Source organism: Fistularia commersonii, chromosome 21 (genome assembly GCF_037954325.1).
Source record: "Fistularia commersonii isolate RoL2024-O1a breed Wild chromosome 21, RoL_Fcom_v1.0, whole genome shotgun sequence".
NCBI classification, from domain to species: Eukaryota; Metazoa; Chordata; class Actinopteri; order Syngnathiformes; family Fistulariidae; genus Fistularia; species Fistularia commersonii.
The window spans coordinates 9,848,884-9,870,855 of NC_141304.1; the positions used below are offsets into that span (position 1 = coordinate 9,848,884).

Genomic DNA, 21,972 nt, shown 5'->3' on the forward strand with positions numbered 1-21,972 from the left:
ATGCCTGTACTACACAATATAGTACAGTTAACAATTTGGGAAGTAAGCCTTCACTAGAGGCAAGCGATAGGTTTGGTATCATATTTAGTCTCCTTCTCCACCTGCTGCAGCACCTTCTCATTAGAACCCAATTCTTTCTCCCATTTGTTCCGACAGGACTCTGATTCACGGTATTATCTGCTATTTCCTTGTATTTTGTCTGTTTTGGTTGGCAACGTGAAGTCGTCTGATCCATTTCTTCCTGTTAATATTTGTTGGTATATTTGTACAAATGCAGTTTTTACTCCTTATAGTTCAGTCAGCTTTGCCCTTATTAATGGCTTTGCCATTATTATTAATAATAATAATAATCATTATTATTATTAGTATTATTCATTTCAAATTTCTTTGGTTGAAAATGTAACACATCTAACTTTATCAATACATTAAAAATGTCCAGAGCTGTTTTTATGTTGTTTTTGTTGTTATCATCAAATATATAAGGCTTGGCTAAGCCAAGTAACATATTACTTTGCTAAAAAAAAATAAATAAATAAAAAAATGATGAGCACACAAGTGATATTGGTGAGGTTTCAAGTTTTCTGACTTGTTATATTGTTAGCATTCCCTTATTATTGTCCTGGAAAGTGAAGACAAATAAGGGTTTACACAAAGTAGCATTTTTATTAGTTATCCTTTTTGTTTTGTTTTTTAATTTATTTCATTTATTCTTTTGTTTTTGTTTTGTTTTGTTTTTGTTTTATGCAGCTGATGGCTTTTCCTGTGCCTACCCTATGTCTGCCTGTCTGCGTATGTGTATATGCATGTGTGTGTTGATTCATGGAGGGAGTGGTGTTGCAGGGTGTGACTCTGACACACACTGTATCATAGGGTCCAGGTGTTTATAACAGCACCAACACACACACACCAGCAGTTTAACAGAGGACGATCCAGAAGTGACGACCAGGTGGGTTTCACCTCACATATACTTTTGATTTTCACCCATACAGACACTCACACTGTCTGCTTTCTTGTCCGAACACAGATGGAACCTAGGATGAGACTACTTTTACTTTTATGTGGTAAGTCTTCACTCTCTTTTTTCAATTTCAGCTGCGTTTTGATGGATATTGAGTTTCGAAAATGTCTGTTCTCATTTTTTCACCGCTATCAGGTTTTTTTTTTTTTTTATCTTTTTTTTTTTTCACTTAAAAGGTTGCGGCGTGCAAGTTTTCCATTCTTTGGCAGATAAAACCTCCCCTGCCGGCTCTCCAGTCATGATGGCACATGTTTCAGAGTCATTATCCTTGACAGGATTTCATGAGTCGAGCTTTGCTCTTCCGTCCAAATGGTGTACTTTGATTTATTTTTCGACAAAGACGTGCCTTGGCGGTAGTCTACTCTTTAATTATCACCCAAATGATCTCTGGAAATATCAAGTGATGCACAGCTCTTCATACCGTGTCTGCCTTTTGGTTACTTTAGATGCAGTTTGTTTTGAAAAACAAAATATTCTTTGCCCGTGGGGGGAGATTTTAAATCCCCATCACATAAATAGCTGACACATTCCCCAGTTTAATCATAACTATCAAAAGCTGTCATTTAAATAATGGCTGAAATAATTGCAATTTTTTGTTAACTTGAACTTTTTAACCACTATTAAGAAGAAACATTGCAGATTGAATTAAAATAAATGAGGTTAGTTTTCTGTACCACTTAAAAACCTAGTGCCGCACCCCACAGAGGACTTTACATGTCAGGTGAAAACATTTTGGAAAATATAAGTGTATGGAAAAACACAAGACTTTAAAAAGGTGTCAATAGTCAGTAGTTTTCTCAAGTTTATTCATTCAAGTATGCAGGATTTTTGTGAAGTGCATATTTCATGTATGTGAATTCTTGTGATGTCATCAGAGTTTGTTTGTTTTTTTCAGTTTATGGCTGAAAATTGATTGACTTCACACATCACCAGACAAACTCAATAATTCAATAATCTGAATTCTTACTGATCGAGATTAGAATGCTCGTACGTAGCGCGATGTACATCGAGGCCCAGTTTGGCTGTCGATAGGGTGGTTTTCTGCGAGCAATTTAATGATACGGCATCATATTTTACGCATGTGCAACATCCCCACTTCCATGTTGATCTAAAAGGCGTCTGAAAGCGATAAGACCGATCCTGCGTGCTTTCATATCGAATCGTCATCAAATATTGTCTTGGCCACCGGAGTTTTTCCTCTTGAAGACATTTCACCTCTCTTTTGAGATGCTTCTTAAGTCCTACCAGATCGTTGGGAGTTCCGGTACAAAACTGCTGCGGTCGGGGCTTGGCATTGGTCCAAGTTGAGAGGGTTTGCTGTTTTGCAGCAGCGAGGTCAAATTGGGTTATGTTATGGTGTGCATCATTTTCTGTGTAGTTTGGGGAACAAAGGTATGAATCCCGTGGTCTCACATGAGATGCAGTCTGAATAGGTCATCGTACGCTAATATGTAGATGGCAAAAAGCAAAAGAAGTCAGTTTGTTTTCTTTTTTCGTTTGTATTCTTTGGCCACAATTCACTCGGATTTGAGAGGGGAGTCAAAGAAGCCATTTTTGTCAAACTGGAGAGGTCATCATTGAACACTACAGCACCCTAAGGCAGACTCTGGTACGCCCTGAGAACAGAACACCAAAATAGAAGCTTGAAAATGTGGCATATACTATAAATCCAAAAAGGGGATGTGATGACCTCCATATTTGGGGAGACAAGACAGCAAATGGATCATCCAACATTTGAGAGTCACGTCTTCAAGACAGGATTCTGCACTTACATTCCCCAAGACAAGGGACACAACTTTGAAGACAGCAATGTCCACTTGTCTGTTAGAGAATGCAAGTGGTTTGACAGAAGAGTGAAATTTGTGTCAAACTGGAGAGACACCTTCATTGAAGAGAAAAGGGGGACTCCGACAAACAATGCAGCGCTAAGATCTGTCCCAAGACAGATCAGCGCAACTTCAACCTCAGTTACATCTGCGCCTTGCTTGAGAGATCAAGAACCCTCGTCAGGTCCAGACGATTCCGTCCCGAGCCTCAGGCCAACAGAGATAATGGACGGACTTCATTGTATGTATGCGAAAGGTTGTATTGCAGACCCCTCTGTTCATGAAGGTCTCGCCAGTTTGACAAAGATGTTTTTTTTTGACTCCTTTTGGTCTCCTTTGACCAAAGTGTGGAAAGTGCCGTCTTCACAGGAAGTTTCTTTGTCCTATAGAGGTGTCTAACCCCTGTTGGACCATCCGTTTGTTGTGTCGTCTCCTCAGTACAGATGTCCTCGTATTCCTCTTTGTATTTTTCCATTATACAACGCATTTTCAAGGTCGTGTCTGGGTGTTCTGTCCTCAGGGAGCACTAGGGTCTGCCTTAGGGTGCTGTATGGTTCCGAGTATTCTGGGATTTCACACTTGTTAAAAAACCCTGAGCTCTTACATCCTGGAAACTCCCTGCAGTTCAATAGAATTGAAGAGGCCTCTTGGATGGGAGTTGGTCTGCCTTCACAAGTATTCTTCTTTTCCTTTTGCGTGTCCCCTTCAGGGGTTGCCACGGTAAAACCACCTCCCATATCTTGTCCTATTCTCTGTATCATCTACTTTCACACCAACTAAGTCCAGTTGCCAAAAAAAAAAAAAAGATTATACGGGAATATAACCTGATGTTTGTAACATCCAGATAAGCATACGTCTCGCAATGTTTGGTATTAAACTTCATCACTATCTTTGAGCTGGATTATATTAATGTAATCTGGTATAGTTTAATAACAACTTTTTTTCTGCAGGCATTGCCACAGTATCACAAGCTGAGACTGACTGCTATCAAGGGGCCTGCTACCCTTCCAGTGGGAACCTGCTCATCGGCCGGGAAAACCAACTGCAGGCCTCCTCTACCTGCGGCCTGACCGGCTCAGAGATCTACTGTACCCCATACCAACAGGTAAGACCCAGTAATCCTTCAGGGGTGGTATTCTTTAGCCTCCTGGCTCCATGATATCAATGGAGGCAATTGAATTAGAGTCAAACATCTTAAAATAAGGGGGGGGTTCTGATGCAATATTCAGCTTCAGTTCTTCATATGATAGGCACAGCAGTCTCAGGGGTGGTGAATGACGCAGCTATTCACAAAAAGGCACTCATGGGTCCCTGAACAGGGTTTTCGGTATCAGGGTAAAGGTCTTGGTCAGCAGACAGACATGCAGGTTAGAGGCTGTGGTGCTTTTGGCTGACTGCTCTCCATGTGCCAATCCGTCTGGTTGCAGCGCCTGAACCCCGTGTTGTAATAGTGCTCTTTGATGGCCATCTTTCAACAGAGGTCCATCTGAGTCAGCAGAAACAGCTGGCTTAGCAGTTTAATGCTGATTTATTCATTGTGTCAAAACGTCGCGTCTAAAAATATTGGGTATTTAATCGTTAATCACCATTAATCTTTTTTTTTTTACTTTTTTCCTTAAATTGCCTGTTTGAGAAAATCATATTTATGTGAAGATCGATCGTCCCTGGAACCGAACACTCCTGGTTCGATTCCCACCTCCTCTTAGTGTGTCAAAGTGTTGTTGAGCAAGACACTGAACCCCTAACTGCACCCTTATTGCCGATAGCCAACTGCTCATGGTTCATCCATGATGCGTTAAATGTAGAGAAGGAATTTTCCCCATGAGGGATTTATAAATTATTATATTTGGAAAAATTTTCTTCTTGTAAAGTAAAATTTTTAACTTCTTATGAACCATCTCAGTAGTAAATGTCTCAATCTGCTTTTCCGTTACACCGAAAAGCTGATGGGTAGAAGGAGCAGGCACGGAAGCAGAAGAACAGATTACAGATTTAGTGAAAAAAGCTTTAAAATTACAAAAAGATCGAAGTGAACAAACAGGTTTTACTCAGCAGTCCCGTGAGGGACCGCGCCAGTCTGCTGGAACCTTTAGCTCAGTGACCAATTGGAAGTTCACCAATTTGATGCTGTAACCGTATCAATCTTATCCAACAGTGATGACTGTTACCAATCTAAAGGCATCTTATGGCCACTTTGAGGCACTGCTGGCCCCTCCCTCCCTACATATCGACCCTTGAAGCATTTCACAGACACACACCTGCCGGCTGTGACACACATTGGCCACCTCCTGATCGGCATGGCAATGATGACGGGTGTATAATCGCAAGATATCACTGTCTGGATACAACCGGCTAATTCATTGTGCGATCATTAAAAAACGTCTGAGAAAAAAATCAATTTAAATGTAGTTATCATGGGTTACTGTATAAATCTCACTTTTGTCTTTTTCAGATTTTTTAAAAATTTGTTTGGGTTTTTTTAAGATGAATGTAAAACATGTTTAAGTGCAATGTGAAAGACAGTGCAGTGTTCAGTTACATAATCTTCATTCCTTCCAGTGTGCGATTGAGCAGTGTGGGTGTGTGGGTGCATGCATGTATGTATGTGCGTGTGTGCATGCAAATGCATGCCTGCAAGTGCACGTGGACACATGCCTCAGGGAAATGATAACTCCATTAGGTGTGGACTGCACAAATAAAACTTTACTCTTCTCTTACGCCTACCTGATTCACGCATGGTCCAGACAGGGAGGGGCAGGAACCCTGAGGAACACACCAAACACACACACACACACTCACGCATGATTCTTACAAAAGAAAACAAGTCAGGCAGGACTTGTCTGATCATGTTTCTATGCTCCACCTGGGGTCATTTTTATCTGTTTTGTAACAATATCAAGCTGTGACTGTCATCCAGTTACATCCGTGGGCTGTGGCGGAGCAGTGAATTCTTATTTAGAATTCAGAATATTTCTTTTCTACTGTTTCAGGGATCAACACAAGGTAATAAAAGAAAAATTACAATGTTGATTGAGATAAAGAAATGAATGAGTGGACCCAGCCATTTCTATATATTATAAAAATATGATATACATATGTCAATTTTGTTTAGTTGTACAATTATTTTGCCCTTTCTTCTATTAAAAGTAAGTCTATAAGTAACTTTAACCTCATGTGTCAAAAAAGATTCCTAAAATGCAACGCAAATTACAACAGAGAACAGAAAATACAACGCCACATTCAAATTGGATTTTTGCTCAACTGCTCAAAGTTGCTCAAAATACGAGAGCTAAAAAAAAAAAATAAACAAGAAACTCCAACGGTAATTTTTAGTCAGACAGAATTTGCAAATAGGAACAATAGTGAGATCAAAATGAATTTCATAGGGCAGCCATTTCTTTTCTGTTCTGAGTGTTTTACGACATTCAGATGTTTTCTGTTGTTCCCATCTTTTGCGTCCTGTTGCCCCCTCTTCCCCAAACAGCGAGTGACCTTTTATCTGAGCCGAAAGTCGCCCTCCTCAATGGCACCTGAGCAAACACACTTGTATCGTCAACTCAATTCGGTCACGCAGAGGAAGCTCCTCCTTGGTCGCCCGAGGAAAGGCACGTTTATCTTCTTTGATAATACGTGCAAAGTTCTTGAAAATCCCCTGCATCACCCTGACACATAGCTGGCACTGACCAAATGCAAACACTCCATGTTTGATGTGGCACACAGTGGTGCCCAGAGCTTGGAAAAAAAAAAAGTTGAGTAGCTTTTCACCTACATACTGTATATTCACATTTGATAGGGCAGTTAAGGTGAGGTGGTTAAAAAATAAAATAAAAGAGAAGAACAAATCACACGTCTGTGTGTGAGAGCTGAGTGTTTTATATCTGAGATAAGATAAAGGTTCGCAGAGTTATACATATGCATAGTTCAACATGTGTTAAGTGGGAATAAATCAGTTACTACTGCTCCAGGACGGTTGCCATTTGTGGCCGGAGAAGTGAAGAGTGTGTGTGTGTGCGTGCATGTGTGTGTGTGTGTGTGTGTGTGAGTGTTGAAGGCTGCAGTGGATGTCAGAGTTCACCTGCTGTGTTTGACCAGTGTGTCTGTGACCTGAGCTGGTGAAGAAATAGATTCAATTTCAAAATAAACATGAAATTATTTATTTAGCTGAGTTTTTTTTTTCTTTTATAACACTGCAAGGTTTGCATAATCAGCTGTGTGTGCTTTTTTTAAATCAGCAGCACACCCATTTCTAACATCAAAAATCAAGAAATCTTCAGTTGTTACTTTGCTTTGAGAATGCGGAATGGAGCAAGATCAGCGCGTTAAAGTGCACGTATAAAAAAAAAAAAAAAAAAAAACTTGGATGGGGACACATCGACTGAGCACGTCGTTCCGTGTCAATGTTGCAACAAACAGCAATCAGAGGGAACTTTTGCCTCACTGGAGAGCAGATGGTGTCCACACACCAGAGAGGCAGAATACTGACCCAGCAGCTGAAAGTTGGTGTGACGGGAAATCTTGGTGTTTTTCACTAACGTTACTCTGTTCCTTCATTAACTGGAGCTCAACGGGTCAACGTGTTTTTACAGAAACCGTCTTTACAGCAGTGGAATCGGCAATGGCCTGGTTAATGATATTTTTACAGCCTGATATACAATATTATAAAAAAAAAGATACAATGCCAATTGATCGAAGAATACACAACATTGAGGTTAAATTGCAACATTTCTCAAAATAGATATAGTTCGATTCCCACACCCTGGAACTGACCAGTTAAAAATTCAAAGGGGTATTATTTCTATTTTGATAAAACAGGCATGTTAGCCGTGCCACCAAAATTATCAACACGTGTTGTTTTTCAGTTAGCTCCTCAGTCCGCAAAGCATCATACTGGTAACAGTAGAAATCTTTAAATCTTGCGTAATTATCACTGCTTATTTCAGATTTTATTTTTTTTTGTTCTCTTGAATATTTTCCATCATCTTTTGAGTATCAATTTAAGTCAGCTTATTAACTCTGGAACACAGTGGTGTATTGATCATGTGGTGTATCATTATTCCACATAATATAAATGTGGAGCACGTGGTTGGAAAATGTCATTTTTCACTAACGCCATCTCTTATATTTTTTTCCCCCAGAGGAGGATGAAGTGCTGTCCCTGTGACTCCAGGGACCCCAGGGCTTCGCTGGCCCACACAGCTCAGGACATGCTGTCCTCTGCTGGGCCCAACCGATGGTGGCAGTCCAAAAAAGGTAAGAGTAAAAGACTGCATTCAATTACATTCATGGGCTCGTCTTTCAAATGAAAATAATATCAGTCAAAAAAAATTTAAAAACAGCATTTCGACCTCTACAACAATATTAACTGCCGCTGGAATGAGGTCTGCTCGTCAGGACACAGCCAGATTCAGAATAGAATAGAATACAATAGAATAGCATAGCCTTTTATTGTCACTGCATCGCAAAATACAATAAAATTGTAGTTTTGTTTAAAAATAACAAAATAAATAAATACATAAGTTATCCTGCTCCGTGGATGAGGAAACAAAAACAAAAAGGGGAGGTAAAATGCAACAATATGCTACAGTTCTTCTTCTCCTTTCGGCTATTACCTTCAGGGGTCGCCACAGCAAATCATCAATAATACCAATTGAAAAAAAATACAATGCAATAAAGTCAGATGTGCAACTGGAGTAATCGGTAATATTATTGTAAACGGAAACATTTGTAAACATTCAGAGATGAGGTATATTGCAATTGTCAGCAATTGCAATAGAGTATCAAGGGGAAATAATAATTAGTTGTAGAACGAGACATTGGTTAACATTAGAGTAATAGTGTATTGTATTGTATTGTATTGATGATGATGTTCCGCATTTGAAAACTTTTTGCAATGAATTATTTCTACGGCGTATTTTTCTTGTATCTCATTTCTGATGGTAATGCGTTCACTATTTCTCCCCCCAGACGAGACCCCAGTCTCTCTTGAGCTGGACCTCAAGCACCTGTTTCGGCTCGACAACCTGTACCTGAAATTCAAGGTGCGCAACAAATACGGTAGTTTTTAATCCTCACACGGTGTCACGGAAAAAACGCCTTTCATTTCCATGGCGGAAAAAAATGAATGTTACATGTAGAATAAAGAGAAGGAACTTATAATAGATCAGTGATTGCGATCAATAATGCACTGATTTAACATATTGGGTGTGGGGGTCTGCAGGGCCCTCGGCCGAACGCCATGGTCTTAGAGAGGACGCAGGATGGAGGCAGGACGTGGCACGCGTCGCTCTTTTTGGCTGCAGACTGTCAGAGATCATTTCCTGGCGTTCCCACAACGTTGCCTCTCACCCTGGACTCAACCTACTGCCAAACTTTGCCCCCTACTGGACAAGACCCTTACCAGGATCAATCAGTAAGAACTTGTGGTTTTATTTTCCGATTAAGAATATCATCAAGCTCTGTTTTCATTGTAATGGTTGTATTTTTAATTATTTTGCTGTTTATCCTTGCCATTTGGTACAATTAATTCAGATGGACGGGAAAAAAAATAGATTTTAAAGAAGATGGTGTAGTATTTTATCAATTGTATTTTATTTTATTTTATTTATTGATGAATTGTTTATTTACATGAGATGAGATGATGAGATGAGATGTACTTTGATGATTTCATGATTGGGAAATTGTTTAAACCTATAAATAAATATACATATCTAATTAGCAGGCTTTTTTTAATAGTATACTCTGTCACGTCTGTATAATATTATAATTTTGATTATCAATAATTAGAATCATCTAATTGGACTTTTAATGCTATGGAATAATGCTATTCTAAACCAGGTATTTATTATAAACATGAGCTAGTTTACTCTCTTAATGTGAATAATTTACATTTGTTATTTTTATTTATTATCACCCAAACTCTAATTATAAGAAAAAAAAGAAATGGTTGTAAAACATCAACTTCAGACAAATTATTTTTGACCCAGTCAAAGTTTAAAGTTTAAATTTACAAAAAAATATTTGAGTAAAACAAGTAGAAATCATTCAAAGTAAGATGAAATCTATTCTTTTAGTAAACCAGCGGTGACTCTCAGTGGCTATCTTTAAAAACGTTTGGAGGAAAATTAAAAACAATCTCAATTTTATGAACTCTTGGTTGATTTTTTTATATATTACACAAACAGGCTGACTCCTGGACGTCAAAGCTACAGCACCTCTGGAGTTTATTTGTTTGACTATTTTCTTAGAAAGAAAAAAAAGATTGGATTACAATTTGGGATGCCAAGGATTCTGCAATTCAAAACAGTAACCTGTGAAAATATGTGCACTTGTCTTTTCCAGATCGAGTTCAGCCCTTTGCGTCAATATGCCTATGTCCCGCTCCCTGACAGCAAGAAGAGGGAAGGTGAGCATCGGTCCAGTTCTGTCCGTGTTATTTTTACCCAGAGAGAGTTGCCGACTGACTCTGAGTCCCGTCCACAGACGTGTCGAGTTTAACAAGTCTGAGGTTGAGAATGACGGAGCTGGGTGACGTGCCGCACCTTCCGGGTCAATCACTCAGCAAGTTCTACGCCGTGAGGGAGATGCGTGTGACAGGGAGCTGCATGTGCCACGGTCACGCCAACCGATGCCTGCCCGAGGACGAGGGCTACCCTCAGACCTACGGACAGCAGGTGGGTTATGGGAACCATAAACAAGTCGTTTGACTCAGTTTGACTCAAATGCAAGTAAGAAAATCATTTTTAAAATTGATGACAGATTAGGACAGTCCCCCCCCCCCGAAAAAAAAAAAGTGTAGAATTTTATGCTGAAAAAACAGATTTTAACTGCTAATCTTTGATGAAAAAGTAAGCAAAATGTATACATCGTCCCCGTTTCAAAATAACTGCCTGTCATTTTTTGACATGATTGGGTTTTATTTGCCCAAGTCAACTTGTTATTCAACATATAGCTCTGTTTTTTTGTGTTTTCTGATAAATATGCATATATATACTGTATATCAAGTAAATGTAAATATATATTCAGTATCTTGCTAAAGTATTCGTGCAAATTCATTCAAAAAAAACTTTTAGCTTTTTTATTTGTAAAAAAAAAAAATCATGTATATCTCTTTTGTACATCACATTCGTATGCCGCTTTACGTTGCATTTTCACAAAAAATTCCAACAAAATACATTTACGTTTGTGGTTGTAACGCCACAAAATGTGGAGAAGTTCAAGGGGTATGAATACGTTTTCAAGCCACTGTATAAATATATGGATACATATACATAGATACACACATATATGATTTTTTACTTTATTTTCATAAATATTCATATAATTGACTTAGGTGATTATTTTAAGAAGGTGTCCATGTATATAGATATGTGTATGTGTAGATATATTTATATATATGTATAGATACTTTAGATACAATTCTCTTAATGTAATTTAAATAACTTGTCATTATGGGAAACAAGAATGCACACATAAAATGTACTGTAGCGTTTTAGTCAGGGAAAAAAAAACTGGCTGACGGCAAAACATCCATTTAATAAGCAATAGGTGTTGTCGGCCATAGCCACGCCACACAAGCCTGCAATACAACTAACTGTTCATGCTGAATTCCAGGTAAAAAGAAAAAGAAAAACAGAATTCCTTGCACTCTAAATCACACCCATAAAATTCCCAGCAAACCCAAACTCACACAGAAAACAAGCATCAGCATAAACCCCAACATTCATGACTCGCTACAGTACTCTAGTAAAACCCTATATACTTATGGAACTGATATGTTGTAATGTTGGATTAGTTAGTGGAATCAACGCCGCTAAATCATCTGATAATGAATCCACATGCCGGATCTGCAGGTGGGCCCACGATGTGAATGTCAGCATCACACGGCAGGCATGAACTGTGAGCGCTGCGACGACCTCTACAACGACCAGCCCTGGAGGCCTGCGGTGGAGCAAAACACCCATTCCTGCAAACGTAAGATTCCCTTCTTAATGGCCAGCAACTCTGCAGAGTCCGCATGCAAGACGAATCCTGCAGAGTCCAATGGGCCTTCAGTTCAAATAGGAACTTGATGCAAGACTGATGCAGCTGGAGAGCCGTGGCGTCTGCAGCAAGGGCCATCTGGGAAACATACCACAAAAAGCAGAGGAAAATTAGGGAAATTTTCAAATCACATTCTAAATGAAATGCAACGTTTTGAATCTCCCGTCAATCTTCTCTCCTCAGGCTGTGAGTGTAATAACCACGCCGAGCGCTGTCACTTTGACCCGGTTCTGTACGAAGCCAGCGGGCGGAGAAGCGGAGGCGTGTGTGAGGGATGCCTGCATCACACCACCGGCCCCAAATGTGACCAGTGTGCCCCCGGATACCAGCCCAACCCCTACAGCCAGATGGACCGACCTGATGCCTGCATCCGTAAGTGGATCCTGTGAAAGTGTGCAAAATATGACGATCAAAACCATTATAGATCATCCTTTTTTTTAATCAATTAAAAGATTAATTCACATTTCATAGATATATGAGATGAGATGAGATGTACTTTATTCATCCCAGGATTGGGAAATTATATGGCAGGAGCAGCATAACATACAAAGAATAGACAGTGTCAACTAAAACTAAACTACAATAAAATAAACTAAAATAAAATATTATACAATAAAAAATAAAATAAAATAAAATAAAATCTGAAAGTATAAAAAGTATAAAAGTAGTATCCAAAAATGTCTAGGCATATTTACCTTGTATTGCAATAGTGCCATAAAGTGTATTTTTATATTCAACACTTCTCATTTGCAACCGTTTTTAAAAATACAACTTTTTTTCTTTTTTGCAAAATGTGTTTGAAATACTTATGTGTGCCACTGTGTTTCTGTCAGGTTGTGTGTGTAATGCTGATGGGACCATAAATGGCGGCCGGTGTGATGACGTCACAGGTTCCTGCCAATGTAAAGCAAATGTTGTAGGGCAGCGATGTGACCAGTGTAAGAGAGGCTACCATGGCCTGAGCGCCTCCAACCCGCTGGGCTGCTCCAGTGAGTCCAACTCACACACACACACACACACACACACACACACACACACTCACACACACATGCATGCATGTGAACTACATGTTCTGCAGCCCCTTGTGTGACTTGTTATATGTCACATATACCCCTATTTTCAAAGAGATTTTGGTTGTCAGCTGAAAATATCTGAAACACCACCACTGTATCTGACATTGAACAATATCTACTGATTTGTAACATTTTGTTGTTAAATCTAATCGTTCTTTTTTGGGGCATCTTTTTAAGTTTATTAAAATACCCCTTTATGGCTAGTGATGTGTTCCTCTAACAAACCTCTGTTCCCTCTCCTTAACGGGTCAAAATTAGTTAAAAATTAGTGAGAAAACCATATCAATAACAAACAGATAACATTCTGGTTAAGAACAATGGTGACCCTATGTGGACAGTAATACTGGATTTTGAGGTTCATGCATATTTTTTAAAAATATGATATTGTAATTATCTTGGTAAAAAATTCAAAGGTCACATTTGCAACATGTGCAAATCCAAGAAAGTGTTCTTAATATACAAAATATTAGTAAATGTCATTAAACGTGAATTGTCTGTAGTCACCGTACCGACAATGAAAATCAAATTGGTCACTTGATGATGAAGTCCAACTTTAACTTCATCCAAATATCAAATCAAATAGCAGAAAGCTAAGGCATGCCTCTTAATTGTGTAGATATTAAAATTCTAATTTTGGCAAGTATAAAACAATTTCCAACCAGATGCTTTTAGCAATGAAAAGCTGCAATCTGCCATTGAGCTAATTGAACTCCGTTCAGATTTTTCTCACTGACTCTGGACTTTACGCCTGTCCTCCAGAGTGCATCTGTTCTTCAGACGGGTCGCTCTCAGACGAGTGTAACCCGCTGACCGGCCAGTGTCCCTGCAGACATCATTTCCACGGCCTCACCTGTGACAAGTGTGCAAGAGGCTACTGGAAATCGTCAATATCGGGGCACTGCCAACCCTGCAGCTGCGACCCTACAAAGTCATTCAGTGACACCTGTGACCAGGTAGGACCTTGCGACCTCTTTGACCTCTAACAGATGTTATATATGTGTCTCATAACTCGGTGCATCCCACTTGGACATACAATCAAGCACATACATATGCATACATATCTTCAACCCTTAATGATATAGGGTTTTCCAAAATATTGGGGAAGGATGGAATTTAATCGATAATAATAAAAAAAAAAGGTCGTTATTGATTAATTAATTAATTAAAGATAATAAATAAATGGTTGGACTGAATTCGCTTCTTTACTTAATTGTGGTAGGACAAGATTAGGAGTTATAAAAATGGGTAAAATAAAATTACATGTCAGCTAATTACATCACATAAAAATGACTTGAGATTATAAAATTAGATACAATTTGATACGGTCATAATATAAGGTGGGATGAGCTCATTTGACTATGTAGAGTCCAAATCTGAGTGGACGGTAATTCAATAAACCACACTAAATATTGAGAAAAACAATAAGTGGCTCATGAGTATTACATTTCAAAAAATGGGATATACAAGCACAATGAAAACAATCTGGATATGTTACATCTTGTTTCTGTCAACTACCAGCCATGGTCACTGTTCTCATTACAACATAGATTTAAAGATCAATTCCGTCTGTAATTTTGAAAGGAAGGTTTTGGTGTAAATGTGTGAGTGCCATTACCAAGGCGGACAGAGAGGGTTTATATCCAATGGTTATCTAAGGAAAATAACCCCCTCTCCCCTCTACAGAATACAGGTCAGTGTGAGTGCAGACCAGGTTTCGGAGGAAGAACATGTTCTGGATGTGCAGACAACACATATGGAGACCCCCTCATGGGCTGCAAACGTGAGTCTCAGCCTCTAAAATACTCGAACATCTACGGCGAGCTAATGTCACAAGAATTTTGACATTTGATTTAATGAAGGTTATAGCACTGGCTGAAATTGAAAAATAAAACTATTATTTTACAAACCCTGTCTCTCGGTACTGATGTTTCACAATATCTACTTAAGCATGGTTTTGGAACATAAAGCTGCATGAGGGTCACCAATCTCAACCTCAACTGAAACAATGAAGTGTTTTTAATAATCCGGACTCATCCTGGCCATTTTCTTGTTGTTTATCAGTTAATTTTTTAATCATTATTTTCATTCCTCTGATTTTTAGATACTTTCATTGTGTAATCCATAATAATTAAAAATTTTATATAACTATTTGATGACTTTTCTCCTCAGCGTGTCGTTGTAACTCTGAAGGGACCCTCCCTGATGTGTGTGACAAGCAGACAGGCGAATGTTTGTGTCGCCCCGGTGTCACCGGGTCCCGCTGCGACTCCTGCAAAGAAGGACACTGTGACTCCTTCCCATCTTGTCAATCTTGTCCTTCCTGCTACTTCACATTGGATGCTGAGCGAAAGAAACTCAGCGCAGCGCTTGAGAAACTATCCCCGAGATACCCTACACGTCCTGGAGGCTCTGGAGAGCCAGGAAACTTCGGGCCTCGCATCCTTGCCCTGGAAAATGATCTAAACCGCATCCGTGATTCCATCGACCTTCCACCGAATATTGCCAAAGAGGTTGACGATGCACTTTCCCAGCTGAAAAAACTCAGGTGAGGCAGATCTTTAGGTCAAAAAGACACCAGAATCTGTTTGTTTATGAAATAATTGTTTTCTTGGCAAGATGATTGCTTACTGCACGTCATTTTATGGTAGGTTTTAAACATTGACCTCAATTGCTTTTCCACATTATCTTACCAGTGTAACAGGATAAAATAAGACGATTAAAATCAAACATCTAATTTCAAACACAATACAGGCTTACTATTTCTATTTTGATGAAGACTTAAATGACCTTACTTTTGACGAAGTGTACAACACATCTGTATTGAGCTGATTCAATATGTCCAAAACCAAGAAACTGGACTTTCTTTGGTTGCCACTAAGTAAATCTTCTACAACAGGGACGAGGTGGACAGGGTCAACAATGAGCTTCCACGCTTGACGAAAAAACCTGACCCGGAATCTGAGCTGGACAAACTCCAGAATTTGCTGAACAGCCTCAATATACTCTACAATGCAAAGAGAAATTTTGGGAACAACACTATTGATCCCAATACCGCAGGTCAGACACAGCAATTGTCACGGCCGCCTTTGTTAATGCTTTAAGTATTGTACTTAGGCTTAAATTGCTTATAAATTAACTTTATGTACACATATTCTCTTATGCAGGTGCAATAAGTGCAATCAAGGACGCCTACGATCGGTCTACAGATGCACAGAATAATGCAAATGACAGCCAAGATACTGTGCAGGAATCCGCTGATACCAGAAAAGATGCTTTGGATCTTGTGAACGAAGTACAACCGGACAACACCAGAGATCTGAACAAACTCAACGGCAGCATGGCCTCCAAACCAAACCTCACACCTGTTGCCAAACAGGTGAGCATTCAGCAATGCTTTTCTGTCAATCACCCACTTAATTTGTAGCATCCTCATCAGTAGGTATTTGAAACCTTCTGTCAACAGTACAGTAAAACCATTTAAACCAAGGAACGAGATAACTCATGGAAGGTCAGGAGCCAGATTCTTGGTACCAGGCCATTTCAGTTCATGTTTGATGAGACGTAAAAGACTCAAGTGTCTTGCAAAAGTCAGTTCAATCCTCGAAAAATTATGAATTCCCGGACCAATTCTTATTATTTGTGGTCTGGCAAAGTTATTTCCAGATGACTAACCCTAGAACACTAACGTCGGGTGATTTTCACCCACACAATTCTTGTCATGTGATTTTCATTGTGTTGCCATTGTGTTGGGTCCTTGGGTAACTTCAGGTTGCTCACTAATGTTATTAATTGTATGTTTGTTTCCCTCCTCCCGTCGGCCCATCTATAGATTGATGAAAACTGTAATTTATCCAGGATATTGTATTGGGAAAATATACCCAACGTTAATGATGGTGTTACTTATTTTAACGTTAGTGTTCTAGGGTTAAGAAAGTTGTGTTGATTGGTTTAACAATGGGATGACCATTTTCATTTGATCACACATGTAGCTTTTTTTGTGATCAGTGGATAAGTCGCTACTTTGGGTCTGATTTTCCAAGGCACCATTTAAAACAAACCAAAACCTAAACACAAAAGATGAATGTCAGCTATTTCTCTGTATAGGACTCAGAAATCTTCTGGGTTCCACAAGTGGAGGTTGGAATGCTTCCAGTCTACCATCTTGTCAAATCTTATACTGACATCTGGACTTCTCTTGAAGAAGTTTCACCTCTCATCCAAAAGGCCGTCCTTAGTTCTAATGGGGAGTACATGTCCAGTACATGTACAGCTAAAGTTTGAAATTTGTGTAGCAAAAGAAACCCATCAGATCACTCAATCTGGTTGTGGATGTTTCCGGGTGGTATTGAGGTTGCAGATGGGCCTGGTGTGTTTATGTTGATCTGTCTTTTGGACAGATACTGGTACAGCGTTGTGAGTAGGTGAAAGCTTATGTGTGTTTTGACAAGGCCCAATTAGGGTAGCAACTAGATCTTAGGACTATCCTAGTTATCAGGGGTAATCAGAACTCCCCATAATCAAGACCAAAAATTTCTGTCAACTGCTGAAAATAGAGAGATTGAGGTCCAACATGGTAGCAAACCCCTAAACTCTTTAGGCTACCCTGATTGGGCCTTTGCCAAAACAGAAACCACTAGAAGAAAGAATAAAGAAGAGGTGATATAGTGATCAACACTCCTATTAAATGATACACGTGTGCAGTACCTTATAGTTTTTCATGGTTTTCTGTGCTTTACCAGGTGTGTGGCAGTGTCCGGACAGAGCCTTGCACTCCGCTCCAGTGTAAGGGCCGAGACTTGTGTCCACCAGAGGGAACGCCGCTTTGCCAAAAGGGTCAGACATGTGTGGGTGCCCTTCCTCTGAGCAAGAGGGCAAATGAGGATGCCAAAGAAACCAAGGACAGAGTGGACGAGCTCAGCAACAAGATCACAGAGGCTGCCGAGAAGGTACACACACACAATTCAGACTTTGTCAGTGTCTTGGTGAGGCTTCGGTAGCAACTGAGGCCACAGTGACAGTAAGCATTTTCTAAAGAATGACAATTATTCACAGCTCCAGGAAACACAGGACAAAACCAACCTGGTCAGAAAGTCTGCCGAGAAGTTGGCCAAGAAGGTCAAGGAGGCGAAGGACGAGCTGGAGGAGGATGTGAAGGACACACGTGATGCTTTGAAAGACGTTAAAGACTTCCTCTCCGGTAGGATTCACCCTGAAACGGTTTTATCAAAATGTCAGGTAACGATGAACAATAGAAGTCATCTCATATCTTTCCTGTTGTCCAGACCCAACGTCCAACCTGACTCACATCCAGGACGTCAGCGATTTAGTCCTGAATACAAAGTTACCTCAGAGCCTGGCAAGTCTGAAAAGGAAACTGGAGGAGCTGAAAGATGTGGCAAATAACCTACCTGACAGTACAGCTGTGCTCAAGGAGGCCAAGCCGCAACTGGAGGAAGCCAAGAAATTGTTAAAAGAAGCAGAGGAGATCAGGTATACCCAGACTCAGAGTACACCACACAGCAAAATGACTAGTTTTCCACCTTAGAAACCTTCATACACTGTATGAGGTACGACTTTTTTTTATTTATCTCAAATCCACAAAAATCAGCATCTTGGTTTGCATTCATTTTATAATGGAAAAGCTAAAAAAAAATTTAAAAAAGGCTAGATTTCATTTTTAATTTAAAAAAATGAACAGTGAATACAGATAACAATTTTTTAGGGGGGGTGCAAACATGTGAAATAAAAAGATAGGAGTTGAAATAATAATGTATACTACTAAAAGCTGATCAAGATTTATTTATAAAAAAATAAAATAAAATAAAATAAACCCAATATTTAGAGAACACCAGTGCTTCAGTTAAAGTGACGACGCTTGAGATACCCCACTCACATACACACACACACACACACACACACACACAAAGGACAAATTAACTAACCAAGACTAACAAAAAGCATTCATGCTGAAAAATGGCAAGTCTGTTTATGGCAATAGGTAATATTCAATTAAAGTAATATATGAGAACATGACACCATTGTAAGATATCAAATCTGTCCATTTGAAAGTAACATAAACATAAGCTGCAAAGCAATGGACACTATGTTGAGGATTTTTAGAAGACTTAAAATTGGGTGTTTCATACTTTATTTTGATAGAACAGAGCAGAGTGTTGCTTTCCTCTGGGGTTGATGGAGCTTCACTGTTTTACTGATGAAGGATGGAACACTAAAAGTCGTTTCCGCTGGTTTGCTTTTCACATCCGCAGAGACAAAGTGGATGCAGTGAAGGCCGACGTGGATGGACTGGTGAATAATTTTGACACACAGAATAAATCCCTCTCTGATCTGGAGGACAAACTGGAGAAAACCATGGGAATCATAGACAATCTCACCAACAACCTGAATGACGTAGGTCAAAGTCGGAGATTCCGTGACATTCTGTACAATATAATGTGGAGCGACTTTGACTGAGGTGCTGTTGCAACAGATCGAAGATCAGCTGACCCCTGCGGAGAAGACCCTGGATGACGTCTCCAAGCTGGCGGACCCGATGAAGCCACAGCTGGATGAGCTCAATGACCTGCTGGACCAAGGCCAAGATCAGGCTGAGAACGCAAAGGATAAAGCTGATGATGCCAAGAAGGAAGAGGAGGCCTTGAAGCAGGTCAGAGGACAAATTCTACAAAACGCTAGCTTAGGAAGTTAGCTCAGATTGTAGCATCCGAGGGGACCTCCTCTAAATGTAGGAAATATTTAAATTAATTCATATCCTACCTGTAGTTTCAACACATTGTGAAAGTAAATTTTTATTATGATTATAATTGTGAATTATAAATAATTATAATTTAAGAAAAAAAAAAACTACATTAATTCACTTATTGTAACCTTAACTCCCCAAGAAACTTACCTGAATATTATGCCGTTTCTGAAGATACTTCCTATATTTTGTTATTTTTTCATAAATAGATCATACATAAGAATATAAAATCTGCAAGTAGTTGCATATAATTCTATAGAAAACAAATGCAGTTTCAACTAGGAAGTTCAACATTTTTAGCTTTCACGAGCATCTGTGAATGGGGTCACTTTCAGAGACAAGCATTTAATAGAAATGCTACAACAGAAATCATATCAGGGCTGAAAAGAATTCCAAAATGTGGTATACTGTGTGTTTCTCCATTTATTCTATTATCTATATACATATTAAAGCTTTATGACCCTCCTCACACTCTAATTAACCTTTTCTGTACTTGTATAAACACTTTGTAAAATTCTAATGGATACTCAGCATTGAAGATAACACTATTAAAAGCTATCGCACATTGTGAAATAAACAAGGCAAGATGCTGAATGCATGCAAGGTGCAGGAGATGCAGGAAACGATGCTACTCTTGCATCTTGATGAATATTGCTGGATTCTTTGCCGTAAAAATAGTAAAGAAACCACAACACCGGATAAACATTGATTTCATTAATGTTCTGGCATAAAATCCATGTTACTGCTGAGAAATGTCCCTGATACAACGTGCTATTGTTTTTTAACATTAGTTGAACTGGTTGGTGAATGAATGTGTGTGTCTATATTATATGTAGCATTGTTAGCAATTGGTGACAAGTCGAGACAAATCACCTCTCGCTCGATGACAGCTGGGATAGGTTTGTGTTTTTTGAAAATAGTGATGTAGATGGAAAAAAAATTGTTAGAAATGTGTGGTGTACCTGGTCCGCTCAGCTTTTTCATACAATTATTAATAAAGGTTTGTGTGTGTGCAGGATTTGGATTTGCTGGACAAGGAGCTGGAAAACCTCCCAGAAACACCACCCACTGGCAAGACCCCGGTGGCAGAGGGGTCGCTGGGTGACCGAATAAACAAGCTGCAGGAGGACGCCGGTGTGCTGGCTAACAATACCGAGAACATGCTGGGATCGCTGGAAGGTAACCATTGAAATTCTATCATGGACAGTCTGTGCTCAAAATCATGATGTGGTGAAACATCATTTGTCAAATGAGAGACTTTTTGATTTGGCAAGGACTCCATTCTTTGACCGTTACCTGTTTTGGCAGCATTTCTGTCATATGCTTTTTGCCATATATGTCACGATTCTGTCAGAGTCACATTCCATTATATCCATGTGTTTGTACATGAACATTTGTAAATGTAACCTTTTTTGTATCTTTCTTTTTTTTTTATATTTTGACAAAAAATATTACTTAAAAAAAAAACATTTTGACAACTCTGGACATTTTCTTGGTCGCAAGATAAACAAATATCAGATTTTAAGGATTAAAAAAAATAGAAATCAGTCGGAGAACTGTATGTGATCAAGGCAGTCATCACACATTTTGCTCTCTATTCCCTCGCCAGGTAAAGCAGACACTCTGAGAGACTTGCAGGATGAGATCTTGCAGAAGTCAGAAGACCTGGAGAATGTCAAAAAAAGGCTAAAGGAGATTTTAGAAAGTCTTCGAAAGAGCGCCAACGACCTCAGTATCTGCCAGGCCTGAGGGTCTCTTCGTGCCCGACATGACAACCCAACTTCTCATTTCACCACGAGCGTCCATCTTCATTTCATTAAAATGGTGCTGCTGCCCTCCTACATGACATGGAACATCGTCTCCAGCAGCCGCACCAACTGGGGTGCAGGTAACAGTGGAAGTGGGATTTAAATAGACACTCTTCATTATAAAATAACTCTGAAATATAAACCGAATATTGATTTTCAATGTTTTTTTCCACTGAACCCCAGCAATCTGTATGGAAATTTAGATTCAAGGACGACTCCAAATGCAGCACTTTCCACTGTGAACACAATGCATACACGTTTGATAATTTATTTTTGTATTTTTTTCTCATTTGCAACTGTTGTTCCATATAGAATTCACAATATTTAAATAAAACTTTTTACTATGATGTGTGTTGTGGGTGGTCTCAAAGACACAGAGAAAAAGAAAAGGACGCCCGTTGTTGGTCGCTATTTATTGAGAAAATAATTGTCATAAACACGCGTCAAT

At 39.2% G+C, this 21,972-nt stretch overlaps 1 protein-coding gene across 1 annotated transcript; it reads left to right on the forward strand.

Annotated features, from left to right (window-relative positions):
- The first annotated feature begins 882 nt into the window (after positions 1–882).
- Positions 883–21,836, forward strand: lamb3 (laminin subunit beta 3). Its single transcript, XM_086168522.1, has 23 exons — positions 883–946; positions 1,025–1,061; positions 3,795–3,949; positions 7,980–8,094; positions 8,809–8,882; positions 9,062–9,253; positions 10,183–10,246; positions 10,324–10,514; positions 11,694–11,814; positions 12,067–12,255; positions 12,717–12,872; positions 13,716–13,909; positions 14,640–14,736; positions 15,126–15,501; positions 15,853–16,013; positions 16,121–16,332; positions 17,696–17,902; positions 18,009–18,153; positions 18,239–18,446; positions 19,226–19,367; positions 19,447–19,623; positions 20,733–20,895; positions 21,326–21,836. The coding sequence occupies exons 2-23, from the start codon at positions 1,025–1,027 to the stop codon at positions 21,463–21,465; spliced, it is 3,516 nt and encodes a 1,171-aa protein (XP_086024648.1). The 5' UTR covers positions 883–946; the 3' UTR covers positions 21,466–21,836.
- The last annotated feature ends 136 nt before the right edge of the window (positions 21,837–21,972 follow it).